General features: G+C 32.3%; 1 protein-coding gene across 6 annotated transcripts in view; it reads left to right on the plus strand.

Moving 5' to 3' along the window:
- The first annotated feature begins 2,935 nt into the window (after positions 1–2,935).
- The window catches only part of LOC148604152 (receptor-type tyrosine-protein phosphatase kappa-like), a 40,673-nt gene continuing 18,219 nt past the window's right edge, over positions 2,936–25,389 (plus strand). For 3 of the 6 annotated variants that reach the window (XM_088547864.1, XM_088547865.1, XM_088547869.1), the window contains exons 1-15: positions 2,936–3,091; positions 3,595–3,819; positions 5,497–5,712; positions 7,123–7,308; positions 8,277–8,456; positions 10,025–10,204; positions 11,785–11,964; positions 13,568–13,747; positions 15,311–15,490; positions 19,449–19,637; positions 20,381–20,560; positions 20,763–20,880; positions 21,824–21,927; positions 23,908–24,122; positions 24,594–24,681. In XM_088547864.1, coding sequence (XP_088403990.1) covers positions 3,699–3,819; positions 5,497–5,712; positions 7,123–7,308; positions 8,277–8,456; positions 10,025–10,204; positions 11,785–11,964; positions 13,568–13,747; positions 15,311–15,490; positions 19,449–19,637; positions 20,381–20,560; positions 20,763–20,880; positions 21,824–21,927; positions 23,908–24,122; positions 24,594–24,681 — 2,317 coding nt within the window. In that variant the 5' untranslated portion in view covers positions 2,936–3,091; positions 3,595–3,698. The remainder of the gene's footprint in view (positions 3,092–3,594; positions 3,820–5,496; positions 5,713–7,122; positions 7,309–8,276; positions 8,457–10,024; positions 10,205–11,784; positions 11,965–13,567; positions 13,748–15,310; positions 15,491–19,448; positions 19,638–20,380; positions 20,561–20,762; positions 20,881–21,823; positions 21,928–23,907; positions 24,123–24,593; positions 24,682–25,389) is intronic. The other 3 variants (XM_088547866.1, XM_088547870.1, XM_088547871.1) reach the window with 3 other exon arrangements.

Raw genomic sequence — 25,389 nt, forward strand, 5'->3', positions numbered from 1 at the left:
CGACTCCATTTGGGATTCGTGCTGTCCATTTGTCTGTATACATTTATGTAGTATGTGTTCTGTGATTTCTTATTCGTCTGTTTCCATTTTGATTTCCATTTGATTTGGTATAATTTTCATTCGAGTTCAATACGTTTGTACATTGTCATACATGTAACATCTATCATATGGTTTTGTTAATGTAAACGGAACAACTATTAAATAGTAACAAATAGTTACTGCATGATCAAAAGGAAAAAAATGATATAGGAAGTTGTTTTGGTACTCTACTTTCGCGTTCACAAATAAATTATATGTAAGAGATTTGAGCACCAAGATACAAAGATAAAGCAAAGTTTACATCGGGAGGTATGCATAATGAAAACATAAAAACAGGAAAACTGAAAAACTTTAACATAATTAACTGAACACCAGAATTAAGAAAATATTTTCGAAAAAAGAATACGTTCCGAAATGTTTTCTACTGTTTTGATCGTTATGCCCTTTGCTTAGTCATAAAGCAAAGGAAAACAAATATGACGAGTAAAATTTATCTTGCCACCTAAGTAATAAAATTTAAAAATCGTTTGACCTTGAAAACAGTCAATATCAAATGTATTCAATTTTGCTCCACAACTTAAATGAGTTTATTTTTGAAAATCCAGGAGCAAGTTCCTTTAAAAAGAAAAAAAAAAGAAAAAAATATCTAAAAAAATCTTTTCCATACTCAAAATTTAAAATCTAATTGATTACTTGCTAAATGATGGGCATTTTTTTATTTTCATGGAATGTCATTTGGATTCATTTTTCAACCAAAAAATATTCATGGCTTACTTATGACCCTATATAACAGTATAAATAAATGTATTTTTGCTTAAGTTCTTAAATTGCCTATTTCATTTTATATTTAATTTTACTTTAAGTAAAGCGTCCAAGTCCAAGACGTTTATATAATTATGTTTATTAGTTGTTATATATACATAACTTTAAATCCTTCTTGATTTACAGAAGATTTGCAGTTTACAAATGCATTACACGACAAATGCACAAGCAGAAGAGGTTTCAGACACATTGTCAGATGAAAAATACAAAAAAAATCAATCAAAAGTTATTGAAGATGGTGTACATTTTATTTGTAAAAATAATGCTAGTTATTATAAACGGTTGAGATTTGTTTCATCTAATTTGAAGTCAGGATCACATGACAAAGCTGTTGTAGTAAACATCTCAGGAGTCATATTGTCTTAATAAACTTTGAAGTCTTTTGGGTCTATGCTGATCAGTTCTTCCCATAGTTGTTTTCTGACATTGCTAAATTTATTACAGGAGCATGTAATGTATTTGACTATATTTGAACAAAAACAATCGTCCACAGTTCTCACATAGCAGAGAGTGCAAGGGAACCAAGATTCTAACGGAAGTCAAAAGAATGCAATTCATTGACAAAGCCCAGACATGGAAAACAAACACAACAAAAGACATAAAATAACCAAAAGAATACATACAAAGTAACAAACGCAAATAAGCAACTCGGACTTCACTAAAAAGTGGGAGCATGGACCAGGTGCACAGGTAGAGTAAGCGTCTTCTGTTTTTCTAGAAACCAATGGAGTCTCTTCATATTTGACCAAAACACACAAGCCCACTTCATATTTCGCAGGTTGATAAAGTGCTGGACAGTTTTTAGCGAAGAAAGATGCACGATGCAGCACATGTTTTTGAGTCAGTCTAAAAATATCAAAATCAGGGTCCGTAGAAATTTGCTGAAATAAATACTTTTCTTCAGTATCCATGATGGTTTTATTCACAATTCTAGTCCACAATGTCTCTCACTAAGAATTTTACGAGCTAAAACCACACACGTGATCAAGTTCTACTTCGTAATTATATGCATACTTCGGGAATAAATCCAAACTTTTGACGCACTCGTTTTTAAACTCCAAAAGTCGGATGAGGAAAATACGTTATGTCATCAAGCTGAAATCCATTCTGCAGAGTCTACCGAGGAATAGTAATTTTCATTTGTCTATATAGCACTCGGTTGGAAGTCAACCAAGAAAACTCAACCATTTATCGGAGTATGTCATCCGAGGTACATTTTGAAACTATAGTCCCTGTAAAGTTTTGCAGGCATATCCATGGAACGTTTTAAATATGTTTGCGGGTAAATTGTTCAACAGCTCACATCCAAAAAAATGCTTTGGAATAACACAAATGAAAAATTATTTTGGTACATGTCATTCGATTCAGAAGAAAAGGGTGTATGGTAGTATGGACAGTTCATTTGGATGAACTGCCCCGTACTACCATATATCCTGTACTAAGTTACAGCCCTAGATTAACCCTACAAGGAGAAATGACCCGGCCAGCGAAAGCTATATTTGATTATATAGCCTAGCTGGCCGAGTGGTCTAGGGCGCTGGACTTTGTGCAGGCGGTGTTGCCATAGATGTCACAGCGGTACGAGTTCGAGTCCCGCGGAGGGAACGACCAAAAATTTGCATCACAAATTTGAAAGTTCTAACATCGTTGGGAATTTTTCTGACCTTTATAAATATATAACTATCATTAGTTGTGAAACCTGAAGAATGTAGCGAGTGGAGATTTGTCTTTTTGACTAGATGTAGTTATATATTTAAAATCGGTAACATGTAAAAATATTGAACTTGTAATGGATAAATATACATCAATATATCATGGGTTATTTGTATATCAAAAGACATACAGACCACGTGTCATGCAACTGTTTTAAATGTTATTGGTAGAACCTGTAAATTGAACGAAAGCGAAATTTTGTATTTTTTTAATAAAGGAAAATCACAATGAATTTAACAACTGTTTTGCAATTTTGAACAAACTATACAACATAGGTATTTCAAAGATAAAGGGTGTTACTGTAAACACGCAAATCTAATGTTTAAATTTAGAAAACAAACGCAGATAACTTTGTCAGATGTTATATCAATACAGTTTTGGAGATAAACATATTTGTGGCTTCTACTTCCTTGTTCTAATATTGTTGAATCAACTGACTATGAGTCTCTTTCTTATATTCTCTTGTATATTGTGTTATTTATCAAGACCGCACGGGACATATATATATACAAAAAAAGTACGTAATTAATTCTAAATAAGACAGTAAGCTAAATTTATTTGGATTCGATATCACATTTGAATGTCGTTTACCGAATCAACATAACGACATTCCTAGAATGCGATTAATTAATTGACATACATGGATGCGAAAGTTCATTCTATTTTTAAAGGTGTCGAATTTTACAAATACCTATTAAGTGTTTTGAATGTTTTTAATGTGATTAATATGTTCTAGTGCCGTGATATTATGTTTGATTAAAGTCGGTACTTAAATAACAAAACAATTTAAACATAATGTAAAAATACAAAATTCCGAAAATTCGTGATCATTATTTTTACAAATAGGGACAGTTTTTAGGGAGCAAGGAAATGGAACGTGTGAGCTTTATAACTTATTAACGGGTCAAAAGGTGTTTCAATTCTCATACATAATGTTCCTATATAGTCGATCAATCAGAAACTCTGCATGATTTTTATTTAGAAGAAATTGCATAAATTGAGTTACTTTTCATTTATCAGGTTTAGGTTGTTACTACCCATACAATAACGGATCTAGTTATAATGGTCTGCAAAGCGTCACAGAATCAGGAAGACCGTGTCTAAAATGGAACGATGTCAGTTCGATGTTCTCACATTACACTCAAAACCATTCTTACTGCAGAAATCCTTTACCGCTCGAAATTTCAAAACCATGGTGCTATGTTGGATCCAGCTTTCAGTATGAAAAATGTAACATACCAATTTGTAAGTACATTTAACAAAGTTTAATCAAATGCACTGACCAGATTATGGACGAGTTGATTGTGTTATGTATAAATTTGTTTGATTTATATAATAAATTCCGTTTAGAGCTGTATATTAATTATGTTATGACACACTTTAGTATGAAAAAAGGCAGAAAAACTGTACTCGTAAATACTGTACTGAATATTGTGTTTGATTTGTTGTATCTGGTTCATATGGTATAATTCACTTATTAACACTTTATATATAATAATGATAAAGAGATTCCTCAAACTTAAAAAAAAAAACGATTCCAAAAATATGAATATCATTTGGCTAGATCATTTAATCTCAGTTTCAGCTAAATAGATGACGTATTATCGATAAACATTCCTAGTTCCGGGGATTTGATACATCGCATCTACCCCCAAAGAACTTGAGATAAAAGACACTACAGACACTAAGAAGTTAGCCTCATATCTAAATTTACACTTAAAGATTGATGGTAAAGAAAAACTATTGACCAAATTTTACGGCAAACGTGATGACTTTTCATTCAGAATTGTCATCTTTCCTTTCTTTGGCAACATCCCTTCAGCACCTACGTATGGAGTGTTCATATCGCAACTCATACGTTATGCCAGAGCTTGCCGAAACTACGCAGACTTTTTGTATCGCACTAGAATTCTAACAAATAGGCTTCTGGAACAGGGTTATGTTGCTACAAGATTGAAGTCATCACTACAAAAGTTTTATGGTCGTCATCATGACCTCGTGGATCGCTACGGTGTATCCATCTGCGCCATGAAAACTGATTTGTTCAACGTATCCTAGTTTCCTTTCCTCTTTCGTCTACCCCGGACATAACTGATTATGAACAACTCAGCGTGTGTTTCTAGAAAAGCAGAGGACGCTTATTCTACCGGGCACCTGGTCCATGCTCCCAGTTTTTAGTTGAGTCCGAGTTGCTCATTTGCTTTTGTTACTTTGTATGTATGATTTTAGTTACTTTATGTTCTTTGTTGTATATGTCTGTTTTCCATTTCTGGTCTTTGTCCCTGAATTGCATTCTTTTGATTTCTTCAGCATGGACCAGGTGCACCGATAGGGTAAGCGTCCTCTGCTTTTCTAGAAACACCAAGTAAGATCATGTCTGGTCTTTGTCCCTGGATTACATTCTTTTGATTACCGCTATAACCTTGGTTCCCTTGCTTACTCTTTGTATAAATCTGAATATTTTGAAAGGACGACATCATACATATCATTACTTGGCTGCCTTATTTTATTTTTGGTTTCTCGTCAAACACAGGAAATGCAGTATTTTGTATTCCTTAAATTTTAGATATTTTAAATTTTTAAGATAGGTTCTATCACTAAATAGTCCATAAAGCTATCTACCATCATATCTCAAGAAAATCAAATTTGAAAACTACAGAATATGTGTGTACTTTATATTTCCTTATGTGGTTTTCTTTTCTTTTAACGATTGTGTTAATTTTTTTGTAAATGTTAATACTAGAGCTAAACAGTCCAAAGTCGTCTGTCTCAGCTGCTAACTTAAATCGTAACCCCTGTACATGTGAAAAACAAACAATCATCTGGGAATGTTCCTAGAGGTAAAAATCGCCGCTTCATATTGTTACAAAATCTGTTTTGAAATGTCAGTTTTAATCTATTCGACATATTTTACATTTTCAGGTGTTGATTGCTTAAATAAGGCAGACAAAGGTGCATCTTACGGTGGAAACATTAGCACAACTGAAAAGGGTAAAATGTGTAAACTTTGGAAGGACAGTTACTTTTTTAAAGAACAAGACCAAAATTATTGTAGAAACCCTGACAATTCATCGCGACCATGGTGCTACACAATAGATAATAATCCCCGTTGGCAATATTGTACTATAATGCAGTGTTGTAAGTATTCAAATTACTGATTTTATATTATTGTTGTTAAACATTTAACTAATTGACGAAGTAGCAATCATATGATATATATTTTCTCAACATAATACATCCTCATCTGCAGTTTATACAAATTTGTTTTGAATAACAGGTTTTAAACTATGTTTATGTGGTGAAGAAAATAATGAAATAAATATTGTAAAAATGTAAATTTCAGTACAAAATACAAAACTACCAATCATACATATTGAAAATTTCGATAAACTGCATATGTGCTACAAGGAGTATCCTCTCATCAATATCATTGTAGTCCAGTGCATAGGAAGATCAAAAACCAAGTATTAATTGTATACAACTAGTACTCAAAACTAAACCTATCAAAATATGAATTAAATCCATCACCGAGAGATTCTACCGTGTAAAAACAATAATTGAATCTTCAGTGTTTTAAGTATTTAAAATTTGTGATAACGCAATTTGTTTTATAAATATGATAAAAACATTTCTGATATAAAACGTTAATTTTTCAAAAGAAATGTTCTGGTTCACCACAAAATACTATGTTTAATTAAATCAACTAATATAATATAAATTAAACTAGATTATGGATTGAAACTAATAAAGAAATATTTTATATTTTGATGATAATATAAATACTTCAAGAATAAAAAGCAATGAAAAAAAAAGAAATATCATCACCATCGTACATATTTTGTTGTTTGTTAGAAACGTTGCAAAGTATCCATGTGATGTCTAAGCTATGCCGATACATACAAACGATACGACCGTTTTAGCGCTATTGCGTTCGATTGATTTTTAAACCAACTTATCAACCCTGTTTTGTACATATTTTAGTGTAAATTGCATTTGTTTTATTTACTATTTAGTTGTCGAAATATCAATAAATGATGCAACGAAAAGGAATACTATTTAGAGAGACATCATTATGTTAGAAAAGATGTAGAATATTCTTTCATGATAAGAAAACAACTCATTAAATGCAATAAATGTCTTATAGTCTTTGTTTGCCTTTTTAAAACTGTCAGCTTAAAAGTAGAAATACAACTGAAAAAGTTTTTCTGCACTGTTTTCTACTTTGAACCTTAAATCGTTTCATGTTGGACAAAATATTCAATCTTTACAATGCATTAACCTATAAATACGAGGAAAGTATTTTGGACATGCTAATATCGGTTTTATATTTGAAGACGCTATCTGTCATGGAAGTGTTATGTAGACAAGTTGTACGTTTTCATATTGTACAAAGGCAGATTTCATTACATATAATGATCTCGAATCAAGCAATTTCTTAGTTCATAATACTAACTGCTTACTAAAGCACGCTATGAAAAGCAAACAAAAATTGAAAATGTTAAAATGTGTTCAGTAGTTATTCTCTCACACTTCCACAATTTATTTCAGCCAAAGGAAGAAAATGTTCAAAACCAATACGAAACAGTACTGTGTATACTTTACAACCACAAAATGTCCAATACAGCGTCAATGCCAACGTTACTGTTGGTTGTCAACGTGGATTTACAGGAAATCAAGTTACAATACGATGCATGGTAAATGGTTCATGGTCCAAGAATAATCCAGTATGCTCACGTAAGATTGTAACTTCAAAATACAAGGAAATTAGGTGAAATGGGTATTTAGCATGGATCATACGACTGTGTGCATAAAATATACACAAAATAAGCTCCGCCTCCCTGTTCCCTAACGTTTATAAGATTGGTGTCACATGTATGTTTCAAAGGTGATATTTGAAAACTTAACAGCGATAAATCAATTTTCACATCTAGCCTCACCATGATGTACTGCACCGCGTGGGAGAACTTTATCTGGTCAGTGTAAGGCATTTTCCTTGTTAGTCGGGCATACACTGCCAATTATTGGAAAATGAGAATTTGCCAGATGATGGAAGAATTTTTCTCACTAATGCATGAATTTTAGATCGTAATATAGGCGTTAAATATTCATATGGGGATTATGATTCTAGAAATGGAATTGAAAACACTGAAAGCATATAAATGCGTAAATAATGAACAACTAGCCTCATAATAAGTGACATGACATTCCAATATTTTCTCCATTGTAAACATGCTTATATCATAAATCAAATACTGATAACCAGCAAACAATACATGCATATAGTAACACATAACCAGGGGATGTAGAGGATGGGTGGGGGTCACTGAAATTTGTTTGGGGTCCAACTGCCTCAGCCTAAAAAATTCCATGACATCATGCATAGGTCATGCGACTTGTGCATGTCTATCTAAATATAACTTTGAAGTTAAGGGAACCAGGAAGGGGAGAACATACGTATCTAAACCTACATTAAAAATGAACATTCAAAATGAGACCAATAATGTATATTTTTCTTGGTCTTTTTTCTTTTTAAAGTAAGTGTTCCTATATCTGCTTTTGCTTTCTTTTGTTTGTTTTTTTTTTTTGTTTTTTTGTTTTTTTTTGTGTATTTTTTTTCCGATTTAGTTTATTTGAATGTAGGTCAAATATCCATTTAACTTGAAAATAACACGATCATTTGAATACCAATAATATCATTCCAGAAATAACATGTTCATCACCGATATCAGATATCAATGTATATAATGTACAGCCACCACACCATCAGTACATCTATAATAATCAAGTAACTGTGAGTTGTAAACTTGGATACACGGGAAGTTCGACAATAAGAAGATGTACCGCAAGGGATATATGGTCAAACACTAATCCAATATGTTCACGTAAGTTGAAAATTGCAGGATACTAAAGTCAGTTAAATTGAAAGCTTTGATATTAGGCTACTAAAACACATTGTCGTAGTCGAACTTTTTATCTAGATTTTCGTAATAAAGGGTTCATGTGAAACAAAACAATATTGAACTAACAAACTCTAGACAAAAATGTACTGCATTGTTCTAGGCTGAAATTCAAATTAAACAACAAGAATAGTTTCATATGAAAATAAAACATCATCATGGTGTGTTTTGTAGCATAAACAAACATTTTCTGGTCTTGCAACTCGGCAGGTGTTTCTAGATTAGTAGAGGACGCTTACCCTACCGGTGCACCTGGTCCATGCTCCTAGTTTTTAGTGGAGTCCGAGTTGCTCATTTACTTTTGTTGCTTTGTATGTATGGTTTTGGTTACTTTATGTTCTTCGTTGTGTATGTCTGTTTTCTATGTATGGTCTTTGTCCCTGGATTACATTCTTTTGATTACCGCTATAACCTTGGTTCCCTTGATTGCTCTTGCAGCTTCAATAATCAGAACACCTTTACAAACATATTCGGGAATTTAAAGGCATACGTTTTATGAACATGTATCTCTTAAATTCAAATACATGTATATAAACTTTTATTCATTGTCGATATCAGGTAAACAAGTATTTTTGTCGAGCTCAGTTGGTGTTTGTTATTATTACCAATAACTGTCCAACAGTCATTAAATTGGAAAACTACATATTGAAAGATCATTGCAAAACATGAATATAATTTTACGGAGAACATCAAGACCACCAATGATAGAAATTTGGTAAATATGATAATTGCCTACAACACAATTTTGCAGCATTTTTATTTGGGAGATATTTATTTAAAAAAAAAGAAGTATACTGCATTTTAACCAATGGCGATATTTAGACAGAAAACTTCACAAAACTGATTTACCTTTAATAAAAACTAATCATAATGTTTATTTGCAGCTTGTGCGACATTTTTTGTTCAGCTTCAAATCCATACCTAAAAATCAGAACGTTTCAATTAACTAATTTGGAGGGTAAAAACATCTGTTATGTGAACATATGTACACAAAATGTGTATATATTCGTACAAATCTGTAGTCGATATCAGGTCAATATTTTTGTCTAGTCTTTTTAATTGTAAGGTTGTCCTTGTTCATTTATTTGTATTGCTCCTACTGTTGGTCAAGAAACCTTTCAATAGGAAAATAAACAAAATTAACATAAAATGAATATATCCCAGTAATAACATGTTAATCACGGTATCAAATATTAGAGTCGATAATGTAAAACCATCAAACCATAGAAATTTGTAGTCGATATATGTTAAACATTTTAGCCTAGTTTTGATTCAATCATTTAAAATGAAATATTCTCTTTTTGTGTTATTTCATTTTGTTGTTGTTGTTTTTTTGTTTTTTTTTGGAGGGGGGTTTGCTTTCCTATATCAGCTTTTGCTTTGTTTTGTTTGTTTGGTTCTTGTTTTTCGATTTAGTTTATTTGAATGTAGGTCAAATATCCATTTAACTTGAAAATAACACGATCATTTGAATACCAATAATATCATTCCAGAAATAACATGTTCATCACCGATATCAGATATCAATGTACATAATGTACAGCCACCACACCATCAGTACATCTATAATAATCAAGTAACTGTGAGTTGTAAACTTGGATACACGGGAAGTTCGACAATAAGAAGATGTACCGCAAGGGATACATGGTCAAACACTAATCCAATATGTTCACGTAAGTTGAAAATTGCAGGATACTAAAGTCAGTTAAATTGAAAGCTTTGATATTAGGCTACTAAAACACATTGTCGTAGTCGAACTTTTTTCTAGATATTCTTAATAAAGGGTTCATGTGAAACAAAACAATATTGAACTAACAAACTCTAGACAAAAATGTACTGCACTTTTCTAGGCTGAAATTCAAATTAAACAACAAGAATAGTTTCATATGAAAATAAAACATCATCATGGTGTGTTTTGTAGCATGAACAAACATTTTCTGGTCTGCAAGACTTGCAACTCGGCGGGTGTTTCTAGATTAGCAGAGGACGCTTACCCTACCGGTGCACCTGGTCCATGCTCCTAGTTTTTAGTGGAGTCCGAGTTGCTCATTTACTTTTGTTGCTTTGTATGTATGGTTTTGGTTACTTTATGTTCTTCGTTGTGTATGTCTGTTTTCTATGTATGGTCTTTGTCCCTGGATTACATTCTTTCGATTACCGCTATAACCTTGGTTCCCTTGATTGCTCTTGCAGCTTCAATAATCAGAACACCTTTACAAACATATTCGGGAATTTAAAGGTATACGTTTTATGAACATGTATCTCTTAAATTCAAATACATGTATATAAACTTTTATTCATTGTCGATATCAGGTAAACAAGTATTTTTGTCGAGCTCAGTTGGTGTTTGTTATTATTACCAATAACTGTCCAACAGTCATTAAATTGGAAAACTACATATTGAAAGATCATTGCGAAACATGAATATAATTTTACGGAGAACATCAAGACCACCAATGATAGAAATTTGGTAAATATGATAATTGCCTACAACACAATTTTGCAGCATTTTTATTTGGGAGATATTTATTTAAAAAAAAAGAAGTATACTGCATTTTAACCAATGGCGATATTTAGACAGAAAACTTCACAAAACTGATTTACCTTTAATAAAAACTAATCATAATGTTTATTTGCAGCTTGTGCGACATTTTTTGTTCAGCTTCAAATCCATACCTAAAAATCAGAACGTTTTAATTAACTAATTTGGAGGGTAAAAACATCTGTTATGTGAACATATGTACACAAAATGTGTATATATTCGTACAAATCTGTAGTCGATATCAGGTCAATATTTTTGTCTAGTCTTTTTAATTGTAAGGTTGTCCTTGTTCATTTATTTGTATTGCTCCTACTGTTGGTCAATAAACCTTTCAATAGGAAAATAAACAAAATTAACATAAAATGAATATATCCCAGTAATAACATGTTAATCACGGTATCAAATATTAGAGTCGATAATGTAAAACCATCAAACCATAGAAATTTGTAGTCGATATATGTTAAACATTTTAGCCTAGTTTTGATTCAATCATTTAAAATGAAATATTCTCTTTTTGTGTTTTTTCATTTTGTTGTTGTTGTTTTTTTTTTTTTTTTTTTTTTGGAGGGGGGTTTGTTTTCCTATATCAGCTTTTGCTTTGTTTTGTTTGTTTGGTTCTTGTTTTTCGATTTAGTTTATTTGAATGTAGGTCAAATATCCATTTAACTTGAAAATAACACGATCATTTGAATACCAATAATATCATTCCAGAAATAACATGTTCATCACCGATATCAGATAACATTGTATATAATGTACAGCCACCACACCATCAGTACATCTATAATAATCAAGTAACTGTGAGTTGTAAACTTGGATACACGGGAAGTTCGACAATAAGAAGATGTACCGCAAGGGATACATGGTCAAACACTAATCCAATATGTTCACGTAAGTTGAAAATTGCAGGATACTAAAGTCAGTTAAATTGAAAGCTTTGATATTAGGCTACTAAAACACATTGTCGTAGTCGAACTTTTTTCTAGATATTCGTAATAAAGGGTTCATGTGAAACAAAACAATATTGAACTAACAAACTCTAGACAAAAATGTACTGCACTTTTCTAGGCTGAAATTCAAATTAAACAACAAGAATAGTTTCATATGAAAATAAAACATCATCATGGTGTGTTTTGTCGCATAAACAAAATTTTCTGGTCTGCAAGACTTGCAACTCGGCGGGTGTTTCTAGATTAGCAGAGGACGCTAAACCCTACCGGTGCACCTGGTCCATGCTCCTAGTTTTTAGTGGAGTCCGAGTTGCTCATTTACTTTTGTTGCTTTGTATGTATGGTTTTGGTTACTTTATGTTCTTCGTTGTGTATGTCTGTTTTCTATGTATGGTCTTTGTCCCTGGATTACATTCTTTCGATTACCGCTATAACCTTGGTTCCCTTGATTGCTCTTGCAGCTTCAATAATCAGAACACCTTTACAAACATATTCGGGAATTTAAAGGCATACGTTTTATGAACATGTATCTCTTAAATTCAAATACATGTATATAAACTTTTATTCATTGTCGATATCAGGTAAACAAGTATTTTTGTCGAGCTCAGTTGGTGTTTGTTATTATTACCAATAACTGTCCAACAGTCATTAAATTGGAAAACTAAACATTGAAAGATCATTGCAAAACATGAATATAATTTTACGGAGAACATCCAGACCACCAATGATAGAAATTTGGTAAATATGATAATTGCCTACAACACAATTTTGCAGCATTTTTATTTTGGGAGATATTTATTTAAAAAAAAAAAGGAAGTATACTGCATTTTAACCAATGGCGATATTTAGACAGAAAACTTCACAAAACTTATTTACCTTTAATAAAAACTAATCATAATGTTTATTTGCAGCTTGTGCGACATTTTTTGTTCAGCTTCAAATCCATACCTAAAAATCAGAACGTTTTAATGAACTAATTTGGAGGATAAAAACATCTGTTATGTGAACATATGTACACAAAATGTGTATATATTCGTACAAATCTGTAGTCGATATCAGGTCAATATTTTTGTCTAGTCTTTTTAATTGTAAGGCTGTCCTTGTTCATTTATTTATACTGCTCCTACTGTTGGTCAAGAAACCTTTCAATAGGAAAATAAACCAAATTAACATAATATGAATATATCCCAGTAATAACATGTTAATCACGGTATCAAATATTAGAGTCGATAATGTAAAACCATCAAACCATAGAAATTTGTAGTCGATATATGTTAAACATTTTAGCCTAGTTTTGATTCAATCTTTTAAAATGAAATATTCTCTTTTTTGTGTTTTTTCATTTTGTTGCTGTTGTTTTTTTTGTTTTTTTTGTTTTTTTTTTTTGTTTTTTTTTGGAGGGGGGTTTGTTTTCCTATATCTGCTTTTGCTTTGTTTTGTTTGTTTGTTTCTTGTTTTTCGATTTAGTTTATTTGAATGTAGGTCAAATATCCATTTAACTTGAAAATAACACGATCATTTGAATACCAATAATATCATTCCAGAAATAACATGTTCATCACCGATATCAGATATCAATGTATATAATGTACAGCCACCACACCATCAGTACATCTATAATAATCAAGTAACTGTGAGTTGTAAACTTGGATACACGGGAAGTTCGACAATAAGAAGATGTACCGCAAGGGATACATGGTCAAACACTAATCCAATATGTTCACGTAAGTTGAAAATTGCAGGATACTAAAGTCAGTTAAATTAAAAGCTTTGACATTAGGCTACTAAAACACATTGTCGTAGTCGAACTTTTTATCTCGATTTTCGTAATAAAGGGTTCATGTGAAACAAAACAATATTGAACTAACAAACTCTAGACAAAAATGTACTGCACTTTTCTAGGCTGAAATTCAAATTAAACAACAAAAATAGTTTCATACGAAAATAAAACATCATCATGGTGTGTTTTGTAGCATGAACAAACATTTTCTGGTCTGCAAGACTTGCAACTTGGCGGGTGTTTCTAGATTAGTAGAGGACGCTTACCCTACCGGTGCACCTGGTCCATGCTCCTAGTTTTTAGTGGAGTCCGAGTTGCTCATTTACTTTTGTTGCTTTGTATGTATGGTTTTGGTTACTTTATGTTCTTCGTTGTGTATGTCTGTTTTCTATGTATGGTCTTTGCCCCTGGATTACATTCTTTTGATTACCGCTATAACCTTGGTTCCCTTGATTACTCTTGCAGCTTCAATAATCAGAACACCTTTACAAACATATTCGGGAATTTAAAGGCACACGTTTTATGAACATGTATCTCTTAAATTCAAATACATGTATATAAACTTTTATTCATTGTCGATATCAGGTAAACAAGTATTTTTGTCGAGCTCAGTTGGTGTTTGTTATTATTACCAATAACTGTCCAACAGTCATTTAATTTGAAAACTAAACATTGAAAGATCATTGCAAAACATGAATATAATTTTACGGAGAACATCAAGACCACCAATGATAGAAATTTGGTAAATTTGATAATTGCATACAACACAATTTTGCAGCATTTTTATTTGGGAGATATTTATTTAAAAACAAAAAAGAAGTATACTGCATTTTAACCAATGGCGATATTTAGACAGAAAACTTCACAAAACTTATTTACCTTTAATAAAAACTAATCATAATGTTTATTTGCAGCTTGTGCGACATTTTGTGTTCAGCTTCAAATCCATACCTAAAAATCAGAACGTTTTAATTAACTTATTTGGAGGGTAAAAACATCTGTTATGTGAACATATGTACACAAAATGTGTATATATTCGTACAAATCTGTAGTCGATATCAGGTCAATATTTTTGTCTAGTCTTTTTAATTGTAAGGCTGTCCTTGTTCATTTATTTATATTGCTCCTACTGTTGGTCCATAAACCTTTCAATAGGAAAATAAACAAAATTAACATAATATGAATATATCCAAGTAATAACATGTTAATCACGGTATCAAATATTAGAGTCGATAATGTAAAACCATCAAACCATAGAAATTTGTAGTCGATATATGTTAAACATTTTAGCCTAGTTTTGATTCAATCATTTAAAATGAAATATTCTCTTTTTGTGTTTTTTCATTTTGTTGTTGTTTTTGGAGGGGGTTTGTTTTCCTATATCTGCTTTTGCTTTGTTTTGTTTGTTTGTTTCTTGTTTTTCGATTTAGTTTTTTTGAATGGAGATCAAATATCCATTTAACTTGAAAATAACACGATCATTTGAATACCAATAATATCATTCCAGAAATAACATGTTCATCACCGATATCAGATAACATTGTATATAATGTACAGCCACCATACCATCAGTACATCTATAATAATCAAGTAACTGTGAGTTGTAAACTTGGATACACGGGAAGTTCGACAATAAGAAGATGTACCGCAAGGGATACATGGTCAAACACTAATCCAATATGTTCACGTAAGTTGAAAATTGCAGGATACTAAAGTCAGTTAAATTGAAAGCTTTGATATTAGGCTACTAAAACACATTGTTGTAGTCGAACTTTTTTCTAGATATTCGTAATAAAGGGTTCATGTAAAACAAAACAATACTAAACTGACATATATAGCTAGACAAAAAAATGTACTGCCTTTTTCTAGGCTGAAATTCGAACAAAACATAACAATCTAGAGTTGTTTACTCAGAGCTGTCATGTAGTTTTGATGTCGACGGAATTTAAGTATTGTATACTGGGGGTATATTCGTCTCATCTTGATGTTTGCTGAATTTTAGATATGTCTTGTTTAAACGATATCAATAATCTTTGACAAATCATGTTTAGACTGGTTTGATGGCAAAACGGGAAACACAGTGATTGAATAGAAAGCAAATATTATACAAAAACCCGTTGAAGCGTGAAGAAAAGTTTCAAAAGCAAACTACCAGCCATTCTACACAGGGAAAATTACATGACAATTCGTGACTGCCCAACGACTTATATTTTTTTTTTATTTACACTGGTCATCGATGAAAACACGAATATTTTAATGCCTAGAAATACGAGTTATTTTGATATGATTTACGCCTTTATACCAGCCTTTATACCAGCAGACAAAGCCCAAAACAACATTGTTTTTGTCTTCAAAACGTTTTACATCCCATGTTTATTATCAGAGGTAGATGTAGAATATAATAGCTGTAATAAGACCTATACTGCTACCACACTCTCCAAAGAAGAGATTGTGGAAAACCATACGATGACTGTGATTTACCGTCTATGTACTGGATTCCTAAACACCTCAAGAATACATACAAACAACGTTTCATAGCTGGATTTGCAAAATGTACCACTAAACCTCTTTCAAAACTTTTGACTTCTATACTCATAACTGTCAAAGAAGGTCTGTAGTCCTACCACAACACTTGTTACTTTCGTAGTGGTATTAATTCAATGTGGATCATGAAAAATTCGAAAGATCTTTTGGAGACATTCAGTTCAAGACTATTATCTGAATATAATAGCATTAAAACCTATGATTTTTCAACACTGTATACTTCTATTCCCCATACTCAGTTAAAATCGTTATTTTTCCAAAAAAGATAGTACACCTAGATACAAATATATAGTTCTTTGTAGAGATTCCTCATAAGTTGTAAGAAATAATTCCAAATCATCTTCCAAATACAAAAACGATCGGCATTTCAATGGGAACAAATTGTGCTCCTTTACTTGCTGACCTATTCCGTCACTCTTATGAGGCTGACTTTATAGCTGATCTGATCCGAAAGAAAGAATATCGTTTGCCTAGATCCTTTAATCTCATTTTGCCCTATATAGATGACGTATAATCTTTAAACAATCCTAATTTCAGAGATTTGATACATCGCATCTACCCAAAAGAACTTGAGATAAAATATACTACAGACACTGTAAAGTCAGCTTTATGTCTTGATCTACACTTAGAAATCGATGGTAAAGGAAACTATTGACCAAACTTTACGACAAACGTGATGACTTTTCATTCAGTATTGTCAAATTTCCTTTCATCTGTGGCAACATCCCTTCAGCACCTGCGTATGGAGTGTTCATATCACAACTCATACGTTATGCCAGAGCTTGCCGAAACTACGCGGACTTTTTGTATCGCACTAGAACTCTAACAAATAGGCTTCTGGAACAGGGTTATGTTGCTACAAGATTGAAGTCATTACTACAGAAGTTTTATGGTCGTCATCATGAAGTCGTGGATGGTTATGGTGTATCCATCTGCACCATGAAAACTGATTTATTCAACGGGTCATAGGTTTCCTTTCTGGTCCATGCTCTCAGTTTGTAGTGGAGTCCGAGTTGCTCATTTGATTTTGTTGCTTTGTATGTATGATTTTAGTTACTTTATGTTCTTTGTTGTGGATGTCTGTTTTCCATGTCTGGCATTTGTCCATTGGTTACTATCTTTTGATTACCACTATTACCTTGATTCCCTTGATTACTCTTTCTAATGCTTGCTACAGTATGAACGAACCCTGCACGATTTTTTAAGAGTGAATACGACCAGTTTACATGTACGAATGTATAACTATTGCAAACACAATAAGAAATACTACAAGAATTTACGGATAATTAATAAATGATTTTGTTCGAATATAAGTGGGAAATATAGGAGTGTTTTACTAACGGTAATGATTTTGTTAATGGGGTTGCATTTACCCGAATAAATTGGTGCCCATACTGCCTCGGCATTCTTCAATTGAACTTTAAGTTTTGACAAGTTGCCGAGAGAAACAAATAGTTTTTTACCTCCTCAAAATGACACGGTAACCCAACCCGCTTTGTCCTGGGCAAATTCATCGAATAAACGAACGTAACCTACTTGAAATCATTCGTAAACGAATCGTACAATTACGACTTCATGTGATCGGTTAACGATGCATTACAAATGGTTAAAAGTGGTATGTAAGCCCTTTACGAACCAAAAAAACTAAACATATGACTCGTCTAATCTCCTGTTTACGAATCGATATTGTCTTCGAATGTTAACGAGATATTAACAGATGTCGGCGAATGATTACGAATTAATTGATCGTGAAGATCTGTAAGGAAAAACCCCGTTGAAATGAATTTGGGCATTCTGACATTGACGCTTCTTATAACAATATTCTGGAAGAACCATAAAATGTTAACATGAAGCTTAGGTCCTAAATATAAAAAAAAATCTTATTATAAGAATATAAAAAAATCTTATTATAAGAATATAAAAAAATCTTATTATAAGAATATAAAAAAATCTTATTTTCTTAGATTAGAACTATTTACAGTTAGTTTGCCAAAACCATATATTTATTTCTCACCGATACTTAATAACTAGTGTAACAAATGTTAACAATGGTGTATGTAACAAAGGTGTTATTGTTTTATACATTATTCAACGCATACAGACGGATTATAGATATCTTTTTTATGATTAATTTTTCGTAAACATAAAAACATTTTAATTTTTGTTTTATTATTTTTAATAAAATATTTGCGATAATGATAAGCATTTTAAAGGGGGATGATTTCATTTATTCTAGTAGGTGCTGCTGAGCCTTATGTACCCTCATCCTTTTATAGTTTTAATCAAAGGAGAAGGAGCAAGAAAGAGTCTCATTAGCCTTAAATACAACTGAAAATAAAATATAAACATAAAATCAATTTTGAACTTCTTCTTTAGTGTCAAGGTTTGGCCTATTATTTTTTTCTGGCAACTAACCTGGTTAATGCCAAATCAATTTGATAAGTTTTTTAATCAATTATATCAAATGTAAACTCATATCATGGTTTAAGAGTTTTCTGAAATAGATAACAAGTACTACAAGATAAACGAGTACTACTGTATAATTGATGTTACTTGCCTACAAAGTGGATGAAAAAGAACTGACAGAAAAAACAAAGTGTTTCCTACAATGGCTGCAGGAAAAAGGTTCAAAATATATTTTAGATTCGTTGGCCTAACTTATACCATAAACTGCTAACATTAATAACGTAATACACCAGTTACTAGAAGGTATATTAAAAAAAACAAAAACAAATACAAAATACAACGCTAAACCTACATGATTTTTACGGATTCAATGATCGATGTTGTTTGGAAAATTATATATACAAATATATATAAATCTTCCTAGCTGCCTCCTTCCCCCTCATTTACCATATAGCGGGTAATTTTCTCGGTGGTGCTAATTTATGTGTGTTTAAGCGGGTTGTCTAAAAAGTATAAAATAAATTCTGCGAAATATCAGCATCGATTTAAGCCAAAATGTTGATAATTTGTGACGTAATATCATTTTATCGAAGGTGAACACTGTGTTCACAAATCGCTATAGGAGTAGTGTTCTCTAATGTCGTAGAAATATGTACATAATTAATTTTACTGTAACTTTTTTTCTTTATTTGTAGATCTTTCCTGTCCGTCATTGAGAAAGTATGATCATTTACAGTTTTTAAACAAAACATTTTATTACCTAGATAGGGTGACTTTCAAATGTGATCAGGGATACAATATATCTGGTCACTCATCTATTAAATGCAGTTTGAATGGAAATAATACAATTGGACGTTGGAATGCGAGGCAGCCCTTCTGTCAAGGTACGTTCATGTCTGTTAAAAAATACAGAGAAGGATCCTCTTGCCCCTACTGTAATCGGATGTAAGCTTCAGAGACTATGTTGAACATAACAGCAATCTTGTTACAGAAATATCCTGAAGAGGACCTTTATATGACGTTAGAAAGAGTAATCAAGGGAACCAAGGTTATAGTGGTAATCAAAAGAATGTAATCCAGGGACAAAGACCAGACATGGAAAACAGACATACACAACAAAGAACATAAAGTAACTAAAATCATACATACAAAGTAACAAAAGGAAATGAGCAACTCGGACTCCAAAAGTCAAGTCCGGGGTAGACAAACGAGGAAAGGAAAACTATGACCCGTTGAATAAATCAGTTTTAATGGTGCTGATGGATACACCATAACGATCCACGAGTTCATGATGAGGACCATAAAACTTCTGTAGTGATGACTTCAATCTTGTAGCAACATAACCCTGTTCCAGAAGCCTATAAAAATGAGTATAACTTTGAACCTTTATTTCAGTCCCTTTATTTGGGAATAATATGTTCATATAAAACAAATATTTATAATTTCATATGACTACAAGGATGGATGTAAATCATAGTTGTCAATTGTAATTTAATGCCCTTACCATTATTGTTTGGTAGTGTTTTATTTGTTAGAATATCTTAAAAAATATCTTAAAAGAGCAAAAAGGACCAGATTGCAGAGGACACCATTTAATATAAAAAAAATAATCAAAATTGTTTTTCAGGGATAATCTGCGATCCTCTACCTAATGATGAGCATCGATTAAAGCCAAATAGCAACAAAAGTCATCGTTATCCAAACCAAATATCTATAGAATGTGAAGAAGGGTTTACAGCGAATGAAACATCAAATATAAGTTGTCTTGACACTGGGCATTGGGATATTCCTTTACCATATTGCATAGGTCAGTATAGAGAACGATTCGTGTCCTATCTTCTTTAACATTTTTTGGCTCTCTGTGGATTGTTCGGCTGTATAGTTATATTGAGCTATATATGTTTGTGTAAAGATGATATTAAGAAAAAAGTTACTTTTTATAGCTTAAATACTAATGTAATAATATATTTCATTTGCAATAAATTTATAAAAATATGTAAATATTTTAGACTTCTCTTCTTACGAGAGACAAAACTCGAAAATTAACGGAGGTGCTATTGGTGGAGGATTGTCTGCCACAATCGTCATCATTATCATGATAATGCTAATTGCCATCTTAGTGAAAAGGTATGTGATTAATTTTATAGATCGAGGATATTGTCAAATAAGCGTTAAAGGCAGTGATAAGTTATGTCCGAGTTTCATCATTATTACATAAGTTCCGTTTTATTCACGTCATCACAATTTAATTGCACGATATGAAGTTTTTATCTTGAGATATCTGAGACAAGATCTTACGAACTTTAAGTCCCTTTATGGGCTGAGGATGGACTGATTGTTTGTTAATGTGAAGTACCATGAAATGCTCTCCTTAGATTTTCAGCTTATTTTTCTCGAGTGTTAGTCTCATATCATTTAAAAAAAATATAATATTCCTTGTAACTCGGCGGGTGTTTCTAGAAAAGCAGAGGACGCTTACCCTACTGGTGCACCTGGTCCATGCTCCCAGTTTTTAGTGGAGTCCGAGTTGCTCATTTACTTTTGTTACTTTGTATGCATGATTTTAGTTACTTTATGTTCTTTGTTGTGTATGTCTGTTTTCCATGTCTGGTCTTTGTCCCTGGATTACATTCTTTTGATTACCGCTATAACCTTGGTTCCCTTGATTACTCTTGTAAGGTAATTGTTTTTCTGTATCAAATAATGATGTTTTGACACAAGAGATTTCACTACGCTAGAGGAGTCAAAGTACCGAAGAAGAATATTAGTGTTTAGATGTTCTATGACATCAAAGAACCGTATATTTAAACCACTAAAATATTTTTGCACTTCTAATTTTGGCGGATGCTAAGTTGTGCTCGAAATACATAAGCTCAGAGTAAATATTTCGCAGAATTTATTTTATACTTTTTAGACAAACCTCTTAAACACACCTATATTAGCACCACCGAGAAAATTACCCGCTATATGGTAAATGGTAATAATTTTTCATCTAAAACAGTTTCTACAAAACAAAATAATATACACATCATATATAATTATTGCATTATTTATTTAATATTTGTTATAGGAGGCAAAGGCCACACAAAGATGACACATCAGTTAATGTAAACTATAAATCACCAACCGCAAGCAAAGAAGAGACAAATATCTATTCGGAAATTAGAAAAACAGGTAAAACAGTTTGGTTGATTAGTGATAAGTAGCACTCAAAACAATCATACTGTACAAAAATCACTTTGTGGCTTAAATTTAGGTACCATCAAATAAAATGTGGATTAACGTAATAAATATAATCAAGGGAACCAAGGTTTCAGCGGTATTCAAAAGAATGTAATCCAGGGACAAAGACCAGACATGGAAAACAGACATACACAACAAAGAACATAAAGTAACTAAAATCATACATACAAAGTAACAAAAGTAAATGAGCAACTCGGACTCCACTAAAAACAGGGAGCATAGACCAGGTGCACCAGTAGGGTAAGCGTCCTCTGCTTTTCTAGAAACACCCGCCGAGTTACTCATAAAAAGTCGTCCGGGGTAGACAAACGAGAAAAAGAAAACTATGACCCGTTGAATAAATCAGTTTTCATGGTGCAGATGGATACACCTTAACGATCCACGAGTTCATGATGACGACCATAAAACTTCTGTAGTGATGACTCCAATCTTGTAGCAACATAACCCTGTTTCAGAAGCCTATTTGTTAGAGTTCTAGTGCGATACAAAAAGTCTGCATAGTTTCGGCAAGCTCTGGCATAACGTATGAGTTGTGATATGAACACTCCATACGCAGGAGCCAAAGGGATGTTGCCACAGATGAAAGGAAAGTTGACAATTCCGTAAAGAAAAGTCATCACGTTTGTCGTAAAGTTTGGTCAATAGTTTTCCTTTACCATCGATTTCTAAGTGTAGATCAAGATATAAGGCTGACTTCACAGTGTCTGTAGTAAAGGAATAGGTCAGCAAGTAAAGGAGCACAATTTGTTCCCATTGGAATGCCGATCGTTTGTTGAAAAACACGTCCACCACACTGGACAAATATGTTGTCGATTAAAAATTCCAGCATTTTGTGAACATCTTCCTCTGTATATTTGGAAGATGATTTTGAATTATTTCTTACAAAGTATGAGGAATCTCTACCAATAACTATATATTTGTATCTAGGTGTACCATCTTTTTTGGAAAAAAACAACGATGTATAATGTTTTTAAGTCGGGATTTTAACTGAGTATGGGGAATAGAATTGAAAAATCATAGGTTTTTATGCTATTTTATTCAGATAATAGTCTTGAACTAATTGTTTCTAAACGATCTTTCGAATTTTCCAGGATCCACATTGAATTAATACCACTACGGGAGTAACAAGTGTTGTGGTAAGACTGCAGACCCTCTTTGACAGTTGTGAGTATAGAAGTTAAAAGTTTTGAAAGAGGTTTGGTGGTAGATTTTGCAGATCCAGCTATGAAACATTGTTTGTATGGATTCTTGTGGAGTTTAGGAATCCAGTACATAGACGGTAAATTACAATCATCGTTCTTGGTAGAGAGACCAAAAGAGGATAGCACAGATTTATGGTTTTCCACAAACTCTTCTTTGGAGAGTGTGGTAGCAGGAGCACATTGGTCTTTGAGGGTCCTATGTTCAAACCCTACCACCCCCACCCCATCCCAATTAATTTAATAAAATATACAAATTTGAGGGTTTTTTGTTATGACGTCGGGTAAGGGTTCATAATTTGTATTTTACTCAAATATTCTCAGTGTCACATTTTTGCTACCATTATGACGCTGAGATATTTGGCTGGCTGGTGGTGGCAATATATTTCAATTTACATCGTTTTGCATACAGTAGATTTTTGTTTCAACGAGGTATAAAAAGTGGCAAAACATTACGAAAATGCATGAATTTACTTTGTGTGCTTTAATTTCTTCTTTTTTGGGAAAATTTATTCGTAAATGGTGGGAATAAAAGTACCTCAAATTATATTGGGTTGTTAAGAGGGGTGGTGTGCACGGGGCCAACGTACTAGTAGTATTAACATCTTATGACTGATTTTTTCCACAAAATGTTTTGACTCTCACAATAACAATTTTTCAGCCTTAGTTTTGAAAATATGTGTAATTTTAAGTTTCGCCGATAAAATTTCAGGTATAGTTTTTGATGAGGACAAACAACATTACAGTCATGTTGAAATTAATCATCCTAATAAAGATAAAACATATAATAACGAACCAGAAGATGGCACATATTATGATTTTAGTGAAGGACTACAGATGTCTAAAACAGCTGTCTCGATCAAAGACTTCTATACATATGTTGAAAACGGCCGTGGAAAAGGAGGAAAACTTGAAACTGAGTTTTTGGTTTGTATTTTTTATTTTTGTAACTCAAATGAATTCATCCTGAAATATTTCGAAAACAAAATACTTAAGCACTGGAGCAAATTTTCATATCATTTTACAATGAAGTCCAATTACAAGCAATGTTTTTGATATTAGGGTTCGGCGAAAAGACAATATAACATATTCGTAAATTTGATAAGGGGCAATTGTAATATGAATGACATTTGACAATAGGAAATTATCATTTGCCAATGTCATTTCTTAGGAAAAAAACAAGGATTAAATTAACTAAAGTAACGACAGTAAAAATGAGATATACCAAAAGTACCGAAAAGTACGTATGTTTATTAGATTAGTAGTGCAATTAATTAATATTTAAAGTTTTGGATCGATGCCTTACATTTCATTTTGTTTATTATAGTTATTGCATGTAATAATGCAACAATAGGAAATCTCAAAATCATCAATTTTGTTTTCTTTTTTGACTTGTAGAAATTTAAAACTGGACTTCAAAATCAAACAACTGTAGCATTGAGACCTGTGAATAAAGTTAAGAATAAATACAAAAACCTGTATGCTTGTGAGTACGCTTCAGCAATGATTGTTCAATATGTTTTACTGTTTTCATTTCAAAGCACTAAAGACGTTACCAAGTCTAATGCAGAAACATCGCATCTAACCCAAATAACTTGAGATATAGGATACTACAGGCGCTGTGAAGTCAGACCTACACTTACTACCTTACAATTGCAAAGGAAAACTATTGACCAAGCTAAAGGACAAACGCAGACTTTTTATGTCGTGATCGTTACGCTGTATCCATCTGCACCATGTAAACTGATTTGTTCGATGTGTTAGTTTTTCTTACCTCTTTTGTCTACCCCGGACTTGACATTAGCAACTCGGTTGGTATCTAGAAAAGCACACGATACACATCTTACCTGTGCATCTGGTCCATGCTCCCAGTTTTTAGTGGACTCTGAGTTGCTCATTTAATTTTGTTACTTTGTATGTAATATTTTGGTTATTTATATTCTTTCTTGTGTTTGTCTGTCTATCAGTTTTGGTCTTTGTCCTGGAATACATTCTTTTGATTAACGCTTAAATCGTGGTTCCCTTGACAACAAATTTACAATATCAGAGATCTGCTTTTCGAAGGTTTATAAGACAAATGTGAGTAATATGATGTCTAAAACACGTTTCTGAATCAACTTGATAAATTGAATGTTTGCGCAAATAAAAGGTTATGCAATATTTTTACTTAAAACCAGTTTACGTAGTAATTAGA

This window comes from Perna viridis, chromosome 10 (assembly GCF_037379345.1).
Source record: "Perna viridis isolate PV_CMFRI_1.1 ecotype Kerala chromosome 10, ASM3737934v1, whole genome shotgun sequence".
In the NCBI taxonomy this organism is placed as follows: Eukaryota; Metazoa; Mollusca; class Bivalvia; order Mytilida; family Mytilidae; genus Perna; species Perna viridis.